Source organism: Apaloderma vittatum, unplaced genomic scaffold, assembly GCF_000703405.1.
Source record: "Apaloderma vittatum isolate BGI_N311 unplaced genomic scaffold, ASM70340v1 scaffold8307, whole genome shotgun sequence".
Lineage (NCBI taxonomy): Eukaryota > Metazoa > Chordata > Aves > Trogoniformes > Trogonidae > Apaloderma > Apaloderma vittatum.
The window spans coordinates 29,949-53,093 of record NW_009727785.1 but is presented as its reverse complement, the minus strand read 5'-3'; the positions used below and the strand labels follow the sequence as shown (position 1 = coordinate 53,093).

Here is a 23,145-nt window from a genome sequence, read left to right as displayed (position 1 = left end):
CAAGTCCAGCTCTGGTCTTGTGACCGACACCCTTCCCTAAAGGGACTCGCCAGAGAGAAATGGTTGGGTTTCACCCATCAGAGTCAACCGATATTTTGTCCTTCACGGCCAAGCATGCTAATAGATTGATTTCCAATAGCAAATACAGCTATCAAGTAGCAGCTGTTCTCATCCAACACAGTCAATGGCATTAATTTGCCTTTTTTCCCCGCTTCTTATCTTCACACAAGCCACAGCTCTTAATGGCAAGTGCTCAGTAAACGTATTGCCGATAGTTTTAAGTGCCAATGAGGTAGTTCAAGCTGTGTAAATAAATAAATAAAAAAGCCACCTGCACTCCAGTGTTCCCAGCTAGAACACCACGAACAGAAACAGACCCAGGGGGTGGCTGTATATTTTCCTTAAAATTCTGATACACAATAAATATATATTTCAAAAAGATTCAGATAGAGTCTCCTTTTTTTTTCTTTCTCCTGTGACTGCACGATGACATTAGAGTTTGCTGAAGGATTTTACAAAAATCACTCAAGGAGTGCTGAAAAGCCTGTACTTGCTGAAAAGCCCAGACCCTTAAAATTAAAGGCAAATTTGGCTCCAACTTCATGGAGAATTCCCCCAAACACTATTTGCAGAGGGAACAGAGGCAGATAGCTGATGTGACAGGGCAAGATCTGGTTTTATGCAAGATCGGGTGTTTGAACTTTCAGATGTTTTCCAGTTTGTGATGCTCAAGAAATACACACGTTTCCACCCATTTTGGCTTCATTTTCCATTTTCACCCAGTGAATGGAGTCAAACCAAACGTTCACACCTTATCATCCAGCTGCCTGTAGAGACTGGCAATCTCCTCATCATATTTCTGCTTCTCCTCTGTTGAGATGCTGGACACAACGGGTGTGATGTTGTCAATAATCGGGGTGTTATCACAAGGCTCCAGGTTCTTCTGGTCCTTCGCACTGATCTGTTCATCTTCAGGCACAGCTTCTCCTGCAAGCACACAATCCATGGTCATTCAAATCCAAGAGAGAGGGTTGCCCAAAACCACGGACATAGAATCATGGAATTGGTTAGCCTGGAAATGTTTTTTAGGATCATCAAGTCCAACCGTTAACCCGGCACTGCTAAACCATGTCGCCAAGCATCACATCTACACGTCTTCTAGATACCTCCAGGGATGGTGACTCCACCACTGCCCTGCGTAGCCTGTGCCAGTGCTTGAGAACCCTTTTGGTGAAGATATTTTTCCTAATACCCAATCTAAACCTCCCCTGGTGTAACTTGAGGCCATTTCCTCTTGTTCTACTGGTTGTAACTTGCAAGAAGCGACCAACCTCGCTACAACCTCCTTTCAGGTAGTTTCAGAGAGCAATAAGGTTGCCCTACAGCCTCCTTTTCTCCAGACTAAACAAGCCCAAGTGCCTCAGCTGCTCCTCATCACACTTGTTCTCCAGACCCTTCACCACTTCCACTGCCCTTCTCTGGACTCGCTGCAGCACCTCAATGTCTTTCTTGTTGTGAGGGGCCCAAAACTGCATCCCAAACCGGGATTCATTAAAACCCCAAGGCTGCTGCAGTTCAGTGAAGAAGGACAGGCAAGGACCCTTGTGTCAGAAATCACCATCTACTTGCATTAGAGTCCAGCAAGAGTGCACGCATCGCTCAAGGGGTGGGAAAATCACACCCAACCCTCCTGCCCAAACAGGTTCTTTTCCTATGAAAACCTAAGAAATATTTTATTCCTGTAAAGCTTTAACTAGCCATCCTCTTGCCAAAATAGCGTAGGCACTATTTATCTCACTGCCAGGGAAACAAGGCAACAGGACAAATATCTCAAAGAGCAAAAAGGCAGGTTAATTCAGGCCCCAAAATAGAACAAAACAGGGCATGAAAGCGCACGGCCAGCTAATGGAGAAGATAATTTTTTTCAAGCTTAAACCATGAAAAAGAGTAACCTAAAGCCAAGCATCACAACCTCTGTAAAAGTACTTCTCTCAAAATACTTTTTGCCCTGTTGCAAATGGTGCAATGATAGTTTATATTGTTAATAAGAAAAATGTGAATTGATTTTTCATTGTTGCATTTTGCTGGAGCAGACTAGGAAAGATAAGGTGCAGTCCAGCCATGGCATCTTGCACACACAACAACACTCCACAGCCTGCAGAGAATCCATCAGGAGCCTCCCAAAATAAATGAATGTTTAGATTTTCAACCACTGGAGAAGAAAAACTTCGCACCTCTAAAACACAAATTGTGCCCTTGGCCACAGGTCTGCTGAAATCCTGCTTCAGGGAGAACTGGGCACACCTGTTTTCTGCTGCAATTTTATTTTGGATATTATTTCTAAATTTATGGAAGAAGCTATACCAATGGGACGCATCTACCTGCGTTTCACATTCAAGGCATAATTTCTGTGACGGTTTCATTTATAGTCTCCTTTGACAGAATATCCTTCCAAACAATGCTATTGCAGAAGGTCAGACAAGAAATCAATAGTATTCTGAATGCATTGCTGGGTAACGCCAATGAGAAAAGCCAGACAGGCGGAGGGGATGAGGAGGTGCATATATTTAGAGAAAACAATAGAGACAGCAGGTTAGAAAGCTTGTTTACACACCATATAGAAAGGATCTCTATATGGTTTTCTAAAAAAATAAAAATAAAATGGTGTTTCCAGAATGGGAAAGAAATTGAAGTCGTCACATTTAGTGAACACAGAAGGAAACATGCAGCACATGAGCAGGTTATAAATCCCCAGCGCTCCTCAGCACCAGCAGCCACCCGGCTGTCTCCATAGCAATCGCGCTATGCTGATAAGGGAAATATTCCCTGGGCTGAAGTCTCCCGAGAAAGACACAGAGCACGATCATTAGGTAACGATCTCATCTGAAAGGCAAGTAAACAGCACCGGGAGCTGAAAGAAGGAAGCGAATTTTTGCACCCATCAGGGTCAGGTATTATCTTTTAAGTAGTGATTTCACCCAGGATGTTGAAAACCAGAATTGCCTGTGCTAAACAAAGTGTGACTAATAATTAAATGACAGATTTGTTCTCGCTTTAGATGCCTCATGTTTGCAAGGGTTAGGTACTGCAAGACACATCAACACTTAGGACCAGGACGAAAAGCAATCTAGAAAAGAAAAATGACTCCAAAGAAGCAGTATTTTACTGTTGGGGTTTCAGGGTGCAAGGGTGTGCAGGGCTAGTGTCTTCGGAGGGTTGCTTGTTTCTTTGTTGCTTCCTGGGATGTTGTTTGGGGGTTTTGTTTGTTTGGGCTTTCTTTCAACATGTGGAATGAAAGCAAAAAGCAAGGAGGGTTTGCTAAAATAATTTGTCAACATCCCAGATTAAATACAAATCCTTTAATCTGTATGTATGCATAAAAATATCCTTCCTCCTCTCCCACCCGACAGTTGATTTTACAATCTACCCTGAACAGCAATTCCTTGTGTTTCTAAACAGAAAATTGGCTGTTCTTAACACAAATTTCACCTAGAAGCCACAGAAGAAGACAAGTGGTCTTTTTTCTAATCAGATGACACTCGTCATTGTACTAAAGGTCTATTTATTCTAATGTTAAATTCAATTATTAAAAAACTCCAGTAAGATCCAGCTATCTTAAAGCATTACAGAACTGATTCTCACACCTGAGGAGCAGAGCTCTTTTTAAAAAAACCCCAAACATAAGGGCATTTTACTTTTTCCTTATTAATATCACTAACATTATTTAAAAATATCAATGCCTTCCTGTAATCTTTAGATCTGATATCACTGTAGTTTGGGCATTTAAAATGGTATCTTTGGTCAACGGCTGCTGCTGGTTTCCCTGGTTTTGCTTCTTCACCTTTCAGTTATTACTAAGGGTGAGCTACACCTCTGACCAGCGAGCTTAGAATTAGTACGACTGCTGTGATTTAATGCAAGATTTAAACATACATCACTTCAAAAAACACAAAGACCGGTACCCACTCCCATTTTCTGGTACATACCGTTCCTCCACCTGTTCAGTTCCAGCTCTAGATGCTGGATAACATTCTTCAGACTCTTGTTTTTGTCCTTCTCCTTCTCGTACTTTTTCTTCCACTCCTCCGCGGTCAGCTCCAGATTCACGGAGACCGTGTTCTTAATTGTCTTAGCTCTGCGCAACAAAACCAAGCGTCAGCTGCTCTGCAACTTTTATCGTGAGACAACACTAAAGGATTCAGAAATTTTTCCGTTACACAAAGGAAAACTACTAAATACTTGCAGTTTATTTGCTAAAAGGAATGCCACAATTCCATTTTCCCTTAAGTCCTCAGCACGGCTGCTACCTGGAAACCTCAACAGAAATTCTTCTATATCAAAATGCAGCAGCCAGCAGCCTGGAGCAGACACGGATCTGCCTCTTCAGATTCCTCCAAAAAGAGAAGCTTAGAAACTGTTCTTGGATTAAGGACAAAATCAAGCCCTGCCACTATGGCTCTGCTAGGTCAGTTGTCACATCCCAACTTCTCCTGGCCTGGGACACCAGCATCTGACCACAGGCTCACCCTGGCCCTTAACAACCACACTTTGAACTCCACCAGCAAAATTCTGGCGCATGTCAAGCACGAAGGATGTCAACCCAGAGATATGGAAACTTGGCCTTCTTGAAAGCCAAATGAGCGCTTGCAAATCCATTTCTGAGGGTGGAAGGAAAGGAAGGAGGAGAATCGCTGGTCACCACCAGGTGACTGCGTTACTCTGGGCTTTTAATGAAGGTTCAGGGAGCCTGAATTCGAGCCTGCACCAGTGTAGGCAGGCTCACGAGTTACTGCCCCTCCAGGCAAAAATACCACATTTAAACCCTTGTAACAACAACCACCACCACTTTATTATTGTGAAAGTGCTTAGCTCCAACTGAGCCTAAACAATTGCGCTAGAAAACGCAAAGCAAGCAGAAAAGAACACACAGCACCTACTCTAGCAAATCCGCATTTAAAAAGAAAAGCCAAACAAATCGGTATGAATTAAGAAAGCTTGAGATCTTCGCCCTTTGCTGCTCAGACACTGAGCCCCTCTAAATTACTCCAGCGTCAGAGTAAATAAGAGTAAAGGAATAACAAGGACACCTCCTACCAGTTTGTAAAGCATAGGCTGGAACATCAATGCCAGAAACTACACGTAGGAATGGGCTAACTCTCCTTTGGGGAGAGCACGCAATCTTTATTATTTTCTTCTTCTTCCTGATTCTAAAGCATCCTTTAAATGTGGCCGATCGCTAAAAATCCTGGCAGTTTGTTTTGTCAGCAAGAAACTGCTCCCATGTCTGTGCCTCACGCTCCAAACTGCGCCCCAGTGATTTGCACCATGTGGCAAACGGGAGTTCTTATTACCTTAGAAACATTTTTAAATAACCCCATACTTTTAAAATATGCAGACGCCTAACAGTTAGCTCTTACATATTGTCTCTGCCAAAAAGCGTGGCTCAAGTTTCCACTCATTTAACTGCACCAGGGGAGAAAAATGCCACACCATGTAGTTTATCGACTGCGTTACCCTAATGATGGATGAAGTACTTAGTAGCAACTTGAATTACGAAGAATAGAAAAAACACAAGAAAAGATGGAGTAGAAAGCGACTCGCTGCTAACAGAGGAGCACAAGCACGTGCTGATCAGCGTGAGCGGGCTTGTGAAGATGAATTTCTCTCCTCACATTTTAATGGTGGTATTATTCTTTCTTGCTAGGAAGAACAGAGGAACCACTAATCGCCCTACTCGTATACCTTCCCTTTAATGTTATTCAGACCCTTCATACACTTGCATCAGAAAAATAAAACGCCACAACCAAAGAGACTGTAAAAGAAACCATTTCCACAGATAGCAATATTTCTATCCAAAATGCTGACAAATAACACCATGTACCTACAGTACATCACCAGCCCTCCTACTTGTATTTCCTTTCTTACAACTGCATGTCCTTCACGAGGAACTCGCATTTCAGCCCAATTCTATAGTTCTTCAGTAAACAAGCAGAAAACTCACAATAAAGCCCAAGCAAGCCCTCACACGAAGTATGCAGTTCTCTTCCTCGTTCTTTCAGCTGACACTCTAGTCTTCAGTAAGGAACATCTTAAAAACGTCTGTCTTCCTGAGAAAAGTCTTAGTTGTGTCACATTGTCACATCGCCCCAAGCTCTACTAGCCAGGATGTGCAGAGTCAGTTTTAAAATTATTTTGCCCTAACAGAAAGGCAAATTTTACCAATTACTGAAAAAAAGAAACAAAACTAAGAGAAAAAGTAAACTGAAATAAAACAGAAACTGCGCACACTCCCTCAAGCACCCAAGCAGACAACTTCCCAGAGATGCTGGAGCACTGTTACACATTACAGAGCAAATGCAAAGTAATTTTAATCTAGATTAAAAAAAATAATTTTTAAAATGCTACGCTATCTTTTAATCCCCTTAATCTGAACTATTGCATTTTACTGCTTATATTGTTTTTGCTTCATACCTGCAGACAGAAAGTTCAGCATAAGAGCAAGCCGAACGAAACCTAACATGGTACCTACTCATATATTTAATATTAAATGCCTTATCCAGAATGAACAAGCAGGAACTCTGGGACCACTCTTCTGTTCTACACAGGTACGAGACTCACACTCAGCTGAAATCACCTGCAAGTCAGAAAATTTTACGTGGGGAGGTTTAAACTGTGAACCATTCAAACAATTCAACTTTTACCATCCACAAAAATGGTGCAACTCCTTATACTTCAGAACTCTTAATATTCTTTATTTAATTGCTGCATCTTAATAGCATTTACTGTAAATTTCTGTGATACACATTATGTGTGTATAATTATTTATGTGCATATATTATACAATATTTAATATATATTTCAGTAGAAGATTACATCTTCAGTAACATAAACTCCAGTTCATCACACGACAGTGATTTAGAACTGCACCCCAGTTCTTTACCTGATTATATGTAATGACAGCTTCCTCATTTTATAGTCCTTCTCCATAAAAACTTACTGCAGCAACCTGTGAAGGTCCCTTTTTGACAGTTTTTCCTGCACGTTGTTGATGAAGTGAATCAGGAATTCACGCTTTTCGCAGCTCCCTGGTTCGTGGCACGCGGGTCCCTCCCCACCTTCCACAAATCCCAGCAGCAGGTGACATGTCAATACTGGTTCTGCAGATCTGCCCTCCAGCCCTAACCCAAATGGATCTGCAGCTATTCCTGACGAGGGACTGTGCCCAACCGCGGCCATATGAGTGCGTATTCTTACACGGATACGCTAAAGGGCTCAAGGAAATCCGAGGAAAGCTCACATTTAAGAATAAAACTGGGGCAATGAATTAATAGAAGATTGTCAGACTAATTTTTTTATACACGGTTTTACTTTCCAATGTAAAATGCTCCTTAACAGCGTGAGCTTCAATGCGAAAATTATACATGGTGAAAAATAAACCCTTTTCAGTCAAAGCCAAATTTATCGCATCGTACAAACTGTTAACTAAATTCTATTTTGCTCAACCATAACGCGATAGTATTTTTCTTTTTCTTTTGCACAAATAAAATGAATAATTTCCTCAACTATCAGTGTTCTCCCCAATTACAACAAAAGCATCAACTACATAATAAGCCCGACCTATTTTTCCAAACTTTCTAAATGCATTTCATACGAATATTGCCAGCAAACACATATGGAAGAGAAATATTTTTTCTGAAGTCTTCCAAGTTATTCTTATCCCTGCTTGTTTCTGAAGACTTGTTCTTAAATTCTTAAGATCCTCCAATCCTATAAAACTATGCCTGTGAGCTATCATGGTAACCTACTAAAGTTGTCACTATTACGCTATATACATTCTTCATTTTTAATTAACAGTTTAAAAGATATTTTTTACAACCCTAACAATAATAACACTATTTAAGGAGAAGACACACCTTAAAAGCATCAAGAGCCCTATCAGATAAAGCAAAACGGAGTATTTCCCACTGAGTTAGCCAACAGAAAACTGCCCAGTACCATTATCTTCCCCATAAAATTTCAAAGCAGCACGCTAAAGCTTTGTACTTTCTGCAGGAAAAATTACCCGAGCTTCTAAGCAGTGCAGCTGCTAGCCAACATTAACATTTATTTTTCTGGTACCACAGGGAATGAAGAGACACTTTTCTCAAGTTCTCCAGTACTATTTTTGAATAACTCCAGAAAGCATAACCTCCCTATTTTAAGATGCCTGCTCCTCTCACTCCCCTTGGCATGGCTCGCTCGGAACGTGTTGCCCAGCCCAACGCTGAGGAGGACTCACCGCTGTCCGAACATCAGGGTCGACTTTGTTTCGGCTTCGTTGAACACAGAAGGAGAGCAGCAGATCACGATGGTGGTTCTGCAGTTCCCACCTAGGGAATCCTGAAGTATTCGGGTCATTTTGCTATCTCGGTACGGAACATGGGTTTTCTAATCAAAAGGTAAGGAAGAGACAAGAATCATTTGTTTAAAATAATGATACCATACTGAGAGAGAACATGAGTTGACGATGACAGGTTTAATGAGTTTAAAGCACATAATCCCGAAGAGCAATTGTTTTGATTGTGCGAAGATGGGATAACCAGTCAAGTGAAATCATTGAGAATTAGTTTCTTATCTTTAGTAGAACAACAGAGTCACTGGCTTGTGGTTGGAAAGCTAATATTTTCCTCTTTCTGAATTGAAATGCTAACTTATTTTTTTTCATGTGCATGGCAAAGAAATAGATAAATAAAAAGCCATTCTTCAACAACACAAAACAGGATTACTTACAGTTCCTTCTGCCAAGGCAGATATCACATTGCCTAAAGCAGACAAAGACTTATTGATATTTTTAGCTTCATCAAGAACAGCCCCCTCCGCTCCAGTTTTGCTGACCTACCAAAGAGAACAGGCAACAGTCAGGCTCCGCTGCAAGCAAGCACTTGTACAAACACAGCTACGGCGCAGAGAGTGTAACAGCTAAAGATGCTCTTGGAAGAAAAACAAAGTAAGATTATCCTCAGCATGAAGAAGGCAAATTTTATATCCACCTTTCTGTTGGTGGAAGCCTGCAAGACTTCTACCTTTTTCTTCCAGCAAGTGACCCTCAGGTTGTTCAGGACAAAAGCTGGTAAAGGCCGTGCTCGCCGGAGGACACCTGAGGAACACTTCCAAGACCAGACTGTGGGCACAGACAGGGAACATCCCAGGTACGTTCTCAGGGCGCGCTCAGCAGCACAGCCTGTGCCACTGAGCAAGGATCTTGGCTTTGGATTTTGCTTGCATGGACCAAGAATATCAGGACAGAAAAGGTGTGATCTTGCTCATCCTGAATGCAAGGTTTGCTGGTCCAAAAACTGGATCCCAAGGTGGCCCAGGCAAGAAGTTTGGTGGCCTAAGACCAGCGCTCTTTTAGAGAGCAATGCAGTTTGATAGCCTTTTCTCTCTCTCTTTTTTTGGGGCAGTGGAGTGGGTGAGGAAGGGCACAGAAAAGGGGGATAAATCCATGTATTTTTCTCTACATTGAAACTACAGTACCTGTACCTTCCTCTGAAAATGCAACATGACATAAAAAGAAATATAATTGCATCCTTTAAGACAATCTACCAAGGAAACCCTTAGTTCAGGTTTTCTGAAGTCCAGAAGTAAAAAGTCCAAAGGAACATAATGAACCACTTTTCAGAGGAGAGGAAAGCCTGACTAGCATTCATTTTTCAAACACCACTATAGAAGTTTTTAACTTAACATTTAATATTATATGCAATAATAAAAATTAACATGATTAACTAGTCAAGTGAAAAGCTTTCTGCATTGTACCGATGGTTTATCCACTACTGTGTCTCAACGAGCAACCTGCCCAGGGTGTCAAGCAAAATCTTCTATTTTACTTCTCATTTTCAGAAAGAAATAGAAATCTTTGACCACAGTGAGAGACAGTGCTTCATCATGAGTAACTATTTTGGCACACACAGTAGTCACCAAAGATCCAGCCTCATTAAAGAATTCCATAGCAGTGCAAAATGATGAGGTTTAGAACTTATCTCGTTTACAGTTAAAGAATTTTGAACAGTCAAGAAGATATTACAATGAGAACTGGGAAACAATGATGTTTTTCCACTGCAGTACTGTTCTAGACCATTACTTTTTTGGTCAACATATTCAAGTTCTTTTCTGGCTAGTATTTTTCTATACTGGAAAGCAGAAATAGCCACCGCAATCAGAAGAGTCATTCAGGGAGCTTCAAATAGACTCCAGCTGTATAATTGCATTAACTGATGTCATTTCATTGATCTAATACACGACATAATTACAGAAAACCTAGAAATAGATCCTGTCTGAATATAAGCAAATTAAAATAGCTGTCTAATTGGACAAATTACATTAAAATTACATTACTTCCTTCAAATACCCACAACTAATACTGGTTCAATTCACTTCTTTATAAGTGAAGGTATATTGGAGATTTTGGGGATTTGCATTTCATACCAATAGTTCTGATCTGCTGCTTTCCTTCCTCCCACAACAAAAGAAAAAAAAAGTTTGCCACACCAGTGATAACCTAAAAGAAGATTTCTGTAAAATCTAGCTTAGTTTTGCATGGACACACATTCATACAATCAGTTTAGTGATGCCATTCAACAAGTTGAGGAAAAGGAAAAGATCACCTTCTCACTTCCAGCCAAGTCTACCAGGTAAAGCTTTCCACTGAGCTTCTTCTCAGTTTCCACATTCTCTTGTTTAATATTAATGAGGAAGATACTGTGGCTCCTAGAGCTGTGTTCATTCATATCTGCAACCACATTTGAAAGAGTTTGTATAAATGACCTTAAAACCTGACAGGACATCATATTTCATCAGAGCTAGCCCGTGGCCAGCAAATCCAAAAGCACGAGGCCATTCGCTCGAGAGCCCAGACCTCTGTATTGACAGCAGTGTCTACGTTAAAAGCTTCAAACCAAGGTCAGGGACCACAGAACAAGTTCCTACGTTCTCTCAACATGACCAAATTAACCAGATTCATGGCAAATGACAGGCTTGGGAAAAAAGCTGTTTGGGGTTTTTTTCCTTCTTTTTTTGAAAGCTTTTTTTTCCTCCGAAACAACAATATATGATCAAAAGGAGTAAAAAAACCCCATAACATAAGAACAATAAAATAACATTTCACTGATACGGTTAAAAGTGCAGGTTCTGTCCTCTTATGTTTCTTCATGAGTATAGACAGCTCACACAAAAAACTGCTGTGGTACAGCAGACACTACTTCGGCATGGAACTCCAATGAGGATGTGTGTTCAGCATCCTGGACACAGGAATAGTTTTGAGCTGAGCAAAGAAATTTAAAGAGAAGTAGTAGTAATAATTGCAATAAAAAGTAGTTGAGCAGGTCTCAGTGCAACTATGTGAGGAGATCTGCCAACACTGTAGTAAAAAAATTCATCAAAAATATACTATTTAATATTTGAGAGGGATTTTTATTTGTTATGTAATTAAAAGTCCTCCTTCCCCCGGGCAGCAGGTAGAACACAGGCAGCTACAGGTTTCAGCTTTTACTAAGTGTAAGGCTGATAGTAACCACATTACACTTGAAATTTCATACAGTAGCAAAAAGAAAATATCAAGAATCAGTAAACCACTTTCTCATCTGTTTTCTCTGTTGTTTTCAAATCCACTATGACTTTTCTCCCATTCCCAGAAATGTTTCTCTGAACTCCCTTTTTCTCCTCCATCTCCAAACTCCGTTTTTTCCAAATTTGCCACTTCCAAATTTGCACCTCACCATTCCAGTCTAGGTAAGAGTCATTCTCTGTTTTGTCAGAACTGTTCTGTGTGCACCAAACACAACAGCTAGCATCACAGCAAAAAGCGTTTTGGATATTTTTTGTTAAAGAAAATAACAGAAACTACGTGAGGAAATGTTACTTGAGAAAAGAGAACATATTTCTATTAATATGATGAGAAAGGCATGGGAAAGCTAAAGCAATATAGCATTTATCAAAGCAAGAAGGTAGAGACGTGGAAGAGAAAGAGGTTAGCCAGTGCATCATCAAAAATAAAAATACTTTTTTAAAAAAACAACCACACCTAAAATCCCATCCACCACTAAGATGTGAGTTACAAGCTGAGGTTCTGCCAAGCTCACTGCTTGGACCAAACACATTTTACAGCATAAATGGGGCAACAGGCTGAAGATACCTGCCCTTTTTTATCACCGTGGTGCTAAGGGGCTGCATGCAGCACAATGCCAACAAATTTGCACAGGCAGAAGCAATTATTATATTTTTTAACGCTTTGCCATCCCTGGAACTCAACCCGAGTCACTGCTACACCAGGATAAGTTGCGAGAGATAAGCAGGCAGAGGCTGAGAACTGCTCCACAGTCTTTGCCTGCTGTTCGACCAGTGAATTGTTCTGACTTGTAGCACAAAGAACGATGTACATACATAATTTCAGTTATACAGAACTTCAAAATATCCGTACTATGGGCAATGGTACGTACTTTGACATTTTATATAACAATACCACATAAAGCCACATATTAAGCTCAGGAGTTCTTCAAGCTGAAAGTCAATAAGTGTTTCTGTATGCAGTGAAGTGGTAAAAAAAAGTACAGCTTTATTCATTTTAAAGTGTTATAATTTGTGCATCATTACATTGTTCACACAAGTAGCTCAAAGTACTTTGTGAACATGAAGAATCAACAGACCGCTGGGAAGGTACAACCCGCACGTTAGAGCCAGAAAAGCCTCCACAGAACACTTACTTGTAACGGCGACGTGACGGTTGGCTTTCCCTTCATCAATGACATCCAGAACTTCTTCAGGACTAGATACAAATCTTTCTGTACAACCCTAAAAACATGCAAGACGAAAACAGAAAAGTTTAGGAAGTGTCCTAGTACTGCAAATGCCATCAGGAAGAACGAGCAAAATAATTAGAATAACCATCAGCATCCAACATGATCACTCGTGGGACAAAACACATGCCTTTGTACAACCTTCAGGAAGAGTCCGCAGGATAACCTGAGACAAAATATTCTTTCACAGATTAAAGACTCGGTCAAATCCAAACAGGCAGTAGCAAAGCACACATGGAATGATACAGCATATAGTCCTGTTATTAATTTGGGTTAGATTACATACTCAAATTAGTTTTTCTCTCTCAAACTACACAGTCCTTGTTCTTTGCCTTAATGCAATTTTATTTTATCAATTTTTTCTACCCTCCCCAGGATTAGAATAAACAGAAAAATATGTTTATTATTACGGGTCATGTGTGCATTTAAGTGAGGGCCTGGGGAGTCATACAACAAATTCCTAATGCAACAGCTCTGTTCTAAAATATTGTGGGATTACAGCATCTATGCAAAAAATACTAAAGAATCAAATTCTTCGAGACGTTTTCTTTCAAATCTGGCATGAAATGAGAATATGAATACTTAAAACTTAACATCATACCAACAAAACGTAAAAGTTCAAAGTCAGGAAAATAAAGTAAAAATGAGTCAAGCCCATTGATATTTCAGGCAGCAGTTTAAATGTAGAGACCACGCTACTTGAACGTTTGAGACTCCAAACAGGAGTTGAATCATTTCAGCATTGGGATACAAATGGAAATGTCTAAATAAATTCATACGTGAGAAACAATGAAAAACCAAGCATCATCTTTTCCTCGTACCTTAACATACGGAACTCTGTTTTTATCTTCATGTACAGCGAGGTTTGTCTTTGACACTAGAAGGAAAGATGGAGCTCATTAGGATCATGCCAAAGGTAATAACGTGTCAGCCATAGGCATGACAGACAAATACCATGAATGTATTCCACTTGTAAATGAGAATTGTAGTTGTTTCCCACCCCTTTTGAACTATCAGTATTTCTGCTACATAAAAGTAGTTTCTTGTTCTGTCAATCTCATGCCTGTTTCTTTAAAGTTAACTTTATGGCACAAAAGCTTTTTATTTTTTTATTGTGCGGATTAATAAAATAAACACGGACCAAGTTGGATTTTGCCAAAGCAGCAAGAATTTCAAGAGAGACAGGAGGACGCACTGGAATTCCAAAAGGCTCAAATGCACGGACCATTAGCATTTCTCTGTCTTCAGCCTGACTCAACACACACGGCTCATCCTTCCCTTAGCACACAGCACACATCCAGAGACACCAACTGTAAGAGAGCGAGATCACTCCCAACGAACCCTACCCACCAGAGGCAAAGCAAGGAATGCGCTGAACCAAATGTATTCTGAATTCAACACAAGAATCCCAACAGAACATTATATCCATTTTTTGATTACAGTTTTGCTTGAACAATATGCACGGCCAAGGAGGCTCAGACCTGCATTGAAGTCTGTAAAATTCTCTATGCTCTGACTTATAATCAAGCTATGTAGCACTGCAGAGGTGGGTGCACAACAGTCAGAGATCAGATGACTTAAACTGCAAAATTCTCTTTCACAAACCTAGTCACACAGCTTAAATTTAAATCACTCTCAAAGAAAGAAACTGTCTCCCCTGAAGCGTTGATTCAAAGCACTATACCGAGCCAAAAAACACTTAGTCACAGAAGAAAAGCAGAACTTACCATCAAGTAGGTCCCTTATTTTGTCCAAATATATCTCAAAGTAGGAAACCTAATTAAGTAATCATAAACATTACAGATTTAAACTTTGGCGATTTAAAAATCTCCATACCTGTATTTCCATATCTGTCAAAACAGAAAGCAGCAAACTGGAAATAAAACCCACCTCCCACATAGCTTGAATTACATCTCGCATCTGAACAGACTTGCGTTCTGAACGATTCACAAGTCACTAATCTTTCTCCATTTATCAGTGATTCATCAGGAAAGTACACAAAAAAAACCCACTTCAGATACATCTTATCTTCAACTATTTTTTTTTAACAGGCAAAATTGACAAAAATATTGAAGAGAAGCAAATGCATTCTGCCAGTACCATAGAGCACCTTCAGTGCTTTAACAGACAAGTTCCATAAGCCTAAACAGTATCTATGAAATTAAACTTTTAAGTGAAGCATATGGAGAAGTTTGGTCTTGAATCAAGTCCCAAGGAAGAAACTGGAAAATGAAGTTTTCTGGAACAAAGAGAGAGACAACTGTCCTCAAAGAAAAAATAAATAAATAAGGAGAGGGAGAATGAATTAATAATTCTCTTAATAAAAGGGTATTCGACTCAGAAGCAAACAGAAATGCGTTAGGGCGGTGGTGCCTAACTGCACCCTACAGAAGTTTTATTCAGGGATTATTTAGCTAGAATACTAGATGGCTAAATTCTACATATCAGTAAATTTTAGCTATTTAGTAAAGTATCGTTTTCCCTCACGTGAAAAATAAATTGTCTAGGTTTTTATACTGATGAGTTGATCTTCCCATGTGACAACTGCTATTAAACACAGATATATTTTGCTTTTGTGCATTTTCTTCGCCTGTCTCCCATTTACAGCCATCCTCTGGGCCGGCTCACTTCAACAGCCCGGTTCACCCAGACTCAACTCATGTGGTTTTTATATCATCCTATTAACACACTGCTGTGGACCAACACACACAGGAGACTCCCTGTTCTAAATGGGTCTCTATTAAAGAGAAGAGAGAAAAAAATGATATTAATTTTCCATGTTGGCTCAGTTATTAGAAGTGTGTGACAGTTGGTTAAATCCTTGCTCCCAGTGACAGAGCATGCATTTCTCTCACTGACAGCTCCCCGTGTAACCACTCACTCATTCATCGCTATTTCAGCAGCCTTTCTGTTACGATATTCATGAACGTCAGCTATGATAGGAGACTGCTGAAACAATTCAGTGCTGGCAGAACATGATTTATAAAGTGATAATCTTCTGCCGGGACAGGAATTTACTATGTGTTGTGCAAATGGGGTCCCCACCCATTGGTATCCAATTGCCACCAAGTACAACAGCAACAGTCACAGGAGAGCTTTAGAGATGATAAAGAGAAATCAGTGTCACTCTTACGGAAGCCATTTCTATGAAAATTCAGAGGCGTCTCTTCTCAAGGAGCTCAAGAGCTTAATCTAAGGTCTATTAAAATATTTAGATGGTTTATTTGCACTTTGTAAGGCTGCTGCTTCTGTCTACTTCACAGGCACACCAACAACAGGCACCGCTATGAAGGTTCTCAACACAAAACGACCTTGTCCTTCCAGATCAGTAGCTGGGTCAGAGGTACCGTGCTACATTATTAAAATATATACATATACACCCCTAGGGGTGCTTCAAGGGCTTTAATGCAAGCAGCACTAAAAAGTCACTCATCTCTAACCTTAGGAAAGAGGAGGAGAGCTGCATTCTCAGAGAGCATCACCCTATCGAGCTGGAGAAGGGACAATGCTTTCACACCACCTGTGCTCAGCAATTTGACTTTCCTGAAGCCATCCAGGGATATTCAGTGTATTTTGGGGACAGATGACACAGAGGAGTACTCATTTTTTCCTGCAGTCGACTGGGTAATTTTACTGCATCTGCTTGGAAGCTGTTGCCTGACCCCAACTCTGCCAGATGGACCAATGCCCCCCATAGCTGAGAGCTCCCCAGGAGACCCCCAGATGAACAGTAGGAATTAAAGGTTATGCAAAAAAATTGCAGAGATCATGTGGCTGGGATCGAGATAGGGACATGGAAAAACATAGTAGCTGTTCAAATCAAGAGTTAGGCTACCACCTTAAGAAATCCACACGTAAGCTTTCAAGTTAAAAATTACTTCTGAACATCCTTCCGTAAATTGCCCAAATCCATTTTTCCTCCCTTACAAAGCCACGTATTATGAAGGACTGTTGATATCCTTGAGACAGGAAGGACACGTCCATGCTCTCACAGACATCATGGGGAGCAATGGTGTTTATGGTCATAACTAGTGGGGCTGAGGCACAGTCTTTGGAGAAGCTGCAGTGAAATGAATGGGCTGAGCTACCAGCTGTGGTGAAAGACAGGGCAATGAGCAGACTAGCAAACCTGGGCTGAAAACACACCCAAGAAAACCTTCCATCAAAGACCAGTAACTATGTAAGATTATTTCTAGTAAATATCCTCAGTAACATAATGGGGTTTGGAGTTACAAGAGGGAGAAAGGAAAAATTCTGCAGCACCACGTTCTGGCATGAATGCAGATTTCCCATCCAGTTCAACCTTCTTCCACCCGCCCCGTTACGTAATGCGTCCTTCCGCATTTACCTTTATATGAAACTCCAGGTTTTCATCCATGGAATAGATGTGATCGAAGATGTCATGTGCAATTCTCGGAATGATTCCCATGAGCTGAGGGTCGTGCAGCTTTCCCTGCGGGCGCAAAAACCAAACTTCAACTTGGAAAGCCTTGCTCGGGCACAAGAGAGGAGAGAGCCTTGTCCAAACACACCTTCCTCCAGCAAACCCCTATGAATGGGTCCTGCTGCTGCTTGTGGGGGGAATTTGCTTGATGGAAGCACACAGAAAAGGTGGCAGAACGACTCTACACGTTCGTATTCCTCACCCAACGGAGCACCTATTTGTTTTGTCAGCTTCTGCCATGTGCCAAGCCTGCTGGTCCTGCTGCTACACGCGCCGTCCCTCTCCCGCCAAGAAAAGATGAATAAACACAAACAAATTCCAGATTACAGTCCACTTCTCCGGGTTAAATCAGGTATTTGGAAACATGTCAGAAACAAGAAGTATTAAAGCAGTTTGTTTCTCTTTCACCACTATGCTAAAGGAAAATCTGGGTTGTGTGGATTTGGGGATTAGAGTAATATATTCTGATTTGAGCTTGCTGGGCCTGTTGCCAGAGAACTGTGCCTTACACTCCGTGTTAGTTTGCACAGCTACCTTCCTCAGTTCTTTCAAGACCTGAATATTAACTAAAACCAACAATTTCCCTGGCTGCACGGCTCCTTTTAGTTGCATTGCTCTTTCTGAAAAAGCCAGATATGTACAGCAATGCCAACACCACTTGAAAACTGAACAGAAATACAAACTCAAAAATAAAAGCCTTTTCTGACAACAGCGTACACTATATTGCTATTTCCAGATGTTTTATGAAACTGCTTAAATCTGCAAGAACGAGTCAGTAGTCATAAAACTCCATCAGAACACAGTGTCTAGAAACTCTAATATACCTTTTGAATATAACTTTGTCCAAGTAATACTGCTCATATCAGCCAGATATGTGGAAGTTTGCCCAACAAAGCACCTTACTCGAAGCAGTGGTCTGGCAATAATTTCTTCATTTTCTTTAAAATACAGAGGGTAACCACAATTCCAAGTCATGGGAACCCAGATTTCATCGGTAATCGCTAAAAATTACTCAGCACTAACATTTGTTTAGCAAAATAGGAAATCATACACATGTACTTGTGGTTTTCACTACTATGCATGTTTGCAAATGACTACTGGGTCACATGGACCTGTTTTCCAAGTTTCCCAGTCTTTATTAGCACACTCAGATATCATCTTCCTAGGCATCGCTTCCTTTGTGCAAAAGGCAGTGACACGACGGTCAACTTCTAAGCATCGACCTAGGAGGAAGGAAATTTAACACAAAGAACTGGCAAAATCACTCCCTCTATCTCAAAGCCTGCATTTAAAGTAGTTACTAGGTTTCTGACCTTAATTTACTTACACATCTTGGGGGAAAAAAAGGAGAAGGGGAATATAGATAAATCAGTTACATTGCTGACTGCACTCCCTATAAAGCAGCACTCAGCTGTATCTAAATCATGAATATTTTATTTATATTATACAAATAATATTATCTTCTGCAGTGGAAGCTATTAAATGCTATCTCATATCCAAAATCCTATTAAGCTTCTCAAAAACTAAAAAGTCTTTGTCATACAATATGCCAATTTATTTTAGGCTATGAGAATGGAAAAGAGGATGATTAAATAAACTAAATCCCTGATGGATGGGAAAACTCGTACGCACAACCACGCACTGAAATCAAACCCCAACACTTTGTTTTACCTCACCAGCATAGTGCTGGGTTCCATCACCATCGAGCAGAGACTGCACTACAATTCCCAAATATCCATTCCTTCTCCCTGAAGAAGCCCTTGAAAAGCTCACCAAAACCAACCGACTTCTCTGTGTTACTGCATGGAGAGAGTGCTCCCAAAGAGTTTTTCCTAAACTAGCATAAATAGAGATTTGCCAGTATTTCCTCAGCACAGACAAATTCAAACTTTATAGCGTTTACACTACAAAGTGTTGCAAAATGCCCAATCGCTAGGGCAGCTACAGAAGCAGAAATGCTGGAGCTCCGCAGCGCCCCCTTTGCTGGAGCAGCTCTGATGAAGCTGGGTCCTGAGCTCAGCCAAAGGGTGGCTGGAATTCCAAGTTCTGTCTGCACAGAGGGGCGTCAGCTTTGCCATCACCGCACCAGGCAAACATATCTCCCAGTCCTAGCGGGGAAGTGGCAGCCAGTAAGAAGTATTTGATTAAATATTCTCCTGATCTCAACGAGGCCTGCGATACTTATGTTCTCCTTCCCACAGCTTTCTCTAGCTCAGAAGAGAGTTTGAACTGCAAAACATGATTAAGTGTGCGTGTAACTCAGTCTCTGCACCTCCAACTTCTTGGGCTCGTGCCTCCTCGCTGTTTCAGTCAGTAGAAATTTCAGCAAAGCAAAATCCCATTCAATGCTTTAAGAAGAAAAGTTTAAGATCTTTACAACACTGCAGCAGTCTGGGATGCACTGAAAAATATTCATTTTTACTCTATTATAAATGGATCTTTATTCAAACAAGTCATGATTAAAGCAGGTCCCACTATAATTTATGGAGACCATAAACTGGAAGGGAATAGTAAAGGTAAGCTATCTGTTGGGAAAAAAAATATTTAAAAAGAAACCACTCACATGGATTTAGCTGTAACTTCAGAAAGAGTTTGGAGAAGTGCTGCTGCTGCTGCCATGCTGACACTGCAGTTTGTAAACTCCCCTCAAAGCACCCGGACAGAGAGCTGTCTGCTCATTAAAGCCTCTCATTTTAATAAGATCATTAATTCCCACATTCAAACATAGCAGGCAGGCAGTAGCCAGCGAAGTGTAGCATTTGAGACAGTGCTGTTTTATTTCAGGATGTTGACATCATAACTGCAGTCCACAGGGACCTCCTATTGAAAACTCTACTATAAGGTTAAAGCCCATCAATATAATCTTATTGGCAAAAAAAAAAGAAGTTTATCTATCCTGCTACACAGGCTGGCAAATGTTTTATCCAGCACAGGAGAAAGACGTATGCGTGTCAGAAAGCCTATCCTGGCTATATTATACTGCTGTGTCCTGTTTAAGCTTAACACCAACACTAGGAAGTATTTCACATTCCACGGAAAATCCTCCATAACAGCATTACCAAGAGGATTTACTATTTCTTCAACTTCAGACTATTTTTTTTCTTCCACAACATACTTTAGCAACTTTACAAGAGGATGTGAGGTTAAAAGGGGGATTAAAACTGAATACAGACTTGATTCCACTTTAAAATGACAGCTTTTTTCTTTATTAAAGAAGTAAAACAGCCATTTTTCTACAGTCATTTTCTTTATCGCAGCTTGTAATTCTGAATATAAATTGGCTTTAAGAGATCTTTCCCCATGCCATGTGGAAGCACCAGCTCGAGCCCTGCAGACATTTTGATTTAATTACATTCAGAGCTGGTGGATTACTCAGCCATTGTGCCATCTGTGAGGGCTCAGCTCACAAGGACAGACTTAATTAGACGTGAGGCATCAGTTATTGCATCCTCCAGGAGAGGAACAACTGGCAACTGAACGGCAATTTCACCAGGGCCTGTTGGCTCCAGTGAATATTGCTTTTCTTCTCCTTTAACCTTCAGGTTAGGTAGGTCACCTGTGTTAATTGTGCAGCAAAACCCTCTGATGCTGTTAAAAAAATGAAAGCTCTTTTTTTTTTCCTTTCTTTTAGCAAAACTTTACTGCGGACCTCTTGTTTCAAGTTCACAGTTGATCTGAAATGCTCCAAGACATACACATCCCGCTTGTACAGCACTGTGATGGAGCAATCCTGTATGAAGATTAAATGCTTGCACGATCCTCCTTTTTTAGAGAGAGACTAAAATACCTAAATATCTTCTAATTGAACAGCTAGGGAAAAAAAAGAAAGACCGGGAGGAAAAAAATATACCGTCACACTTCATGGAGCAGCAAGATGGACAGGATTTCAGCCACTGGAATTTGGTATAATTTGTATTCTTCTCCTCCAAAGCAACAATTTTCAAACTCATCCATCTGTGCTGCAACGTGTGGGAGTGGTATTCCCAGAAGGAGAGTGCAAATGAGAAAACCAATAACCAAGGCACAAATTTTCATAATCCTGCATGCAAGGGAACTCTGCAGACCTTTATTACTGTTTTCATTTGCAGATTAACAAATCTCCCTCAAATCCTTTAAAATACACACATACCTAAACTGTTACGACAAATACGCAGAAACTATACTCAGTATTTTTCACTCACCATTTGTTAATTTAGCTAGATATCTGTAGACACCTCTTAAAAACCTGTCCACATTGAAAGAAATGCTACAGTTCAAAAAGCAGTAGATGCTAAACACACCCAGATCTCTTTTCATATGTCACTCAAAGCTAAGTGCTCCACGTAGCTGGCTTGCTCAGATAATTGGTACACACAATTCTACTGCTGCTACCAAATTGATTTAATTTTGCCACCGTACCTCCATAGTATGCGTTTTTCCTGATGATGTCTGACCATAAGCAAAGATCGTGCCATTGTAGCCTTCAAGAACATCTACAAGAAGAAAAACAGTTAAAACTCAGAGTGACATTGTAAAGCTGGATTCTCAGCATTTCATAAGCCTTTTACAGTTTTGAAGCTCAATTAGAAAACAGTTTGTGCAATAAAGAATGGGAAAAGTACAGCACAACCAGCTACCTTCAGGCCAAAAAAAATAAAAATAAAATCCGAATTAGAGAACTGCTGAATTACTGACATCTCTCGCTTTCCTGTGGAAAAAAAATAAGTCTCTGGACACTAGATATCATTCCGTAACATGGGAAAGAAAAAACTTAATTGGCCACGTTTTGAACCAACAGACACCACAGAGAAAATTAAACAAACTCATAATGCATATTTCTACTACTATAACATGCTCAATAGGTCATGGCCTCATTAATTTCCAAGCTTGGCTGCAAAGCAGGAGAGCAAACCAAGAAGACAGATGAACAGGAATTTGCTTTATCGAGAACATACTTCTCTCAGGGCAGAATGAAAAATTTGGAACCACATTAAAACATAAAAATATCCATTTTTAACTTTGTAGTGGTTCATGTCTTCAGCAGCTTTCAGAAATCCAGGAGGGCTGTAACCAGCTGGCTCTTAGGCACTGCCTCACGTCCATTCATGGCTGTTGAAGGGATTACTGGCTTGGACTTGCTCCAGGCGAGTGAATTTAGTCTTAAGTAGGGCCACCCATTTAGGCAGCTTTCATGTAAACACTGAGCAAAACTTATTACAGTTGCTAATAATGAGGGAAAAGCCTGTGGCGACAGCCCCGTGCTGCTCCGCTCTAGGATACCCCCTTCCTCTCGTCCCCGTGCCTCATACTGGGGACCAGCAGCATCGTACTGCCTACCAGAGCTCTGCCCCATGTCTCTGGAGCAGCAGCACCAGATGGAGAAAGCAGCAAAGCCGGGGGGAGCCAAGAAAAATAAAAGCAATAGGGGAGCAGCGAGCACCCCCCAAAGCCCAGCTGCCGTCCGGCAGGGCAGCACCTGCCCGCCCACGGCCCCCTTCCAACCTTCTCCTGCCTTCAGAGCTGGATCTTCTGCTTCTGAAACATGTTACGTTTCCCACCCTCTGCATCTAGGCTAATATAGGCTATCAGAACAAAAAAGTGTGTGTGTGTGTTTACAGTAAGTATATACACACTATATTGTATATCCTTATATATAATGTCATATATATTACATAAACACACACACATAAGATCTCCTTATTTCTATCTCCATGCGTATGTATGCAGATGGTCCAAATAGGAAGGATAAATTAATAAGACACATCCCAAAAATACAAAAAGAGTGAAGAAGGGAAGAAGCACTAAAAAAAAAATTTAAAAAAAATAAAAATCAGAGAAAAAACGCAAAAAGGTGGTTTCAAAGAAGAGAAATGGATAAAAAGAAAGGGAAAG

General features: G+C 40.6%; 1 protein-coding gene across 1 annotated transcript in view; it reads right to left on the bottom strand.

The window, feature by feature from the left end:
* Positions 1-23,145, bottom strand: part of LOC104277232 (kinesin heavy chain) — a 73,594-nt gene that overhangs the window by 21,081 nt on the left and 29,368 nt on the right. The window contains exons 3-12 of the mRNA XM_009873811.1: positions 21,673-21,746; positions 17,179-17,283; positions 14,558-14,606; positions 13,652-13,707; positions 12,738-12,825; positions 10,644-10,768; positions 8,770-8,874; positions 8,279-8,427; positions 3,987-4,135; positions 812-987 (exon numbers count right to left, since the gene is read on the bottom strand). Coding sequence (XP_009872113.1) covers positions 812-987; positions 3,987-4,135; positions 8,279-8,427; positions 8,770-8,874; positions 10,644-10,768; positions 12,738-12,825; positions 13,652-13,707; positions 14,558-14,606; positions 17,179-17,283; positions 21,673-21,746 — 1,076 coding nt within the window. The remainder of the gene's footprint in view (positions 1-811; positions 988-3,986; positions 4,136-8,278; positions 8,428-8,769; positions 8,875-10,643; positions 10,769-12,737; positions 12,826-13,651; positions 13,708-14,557; positions 14,607-17,178; positions 17,284-21,672; positions 21,747-23,145) is intronic.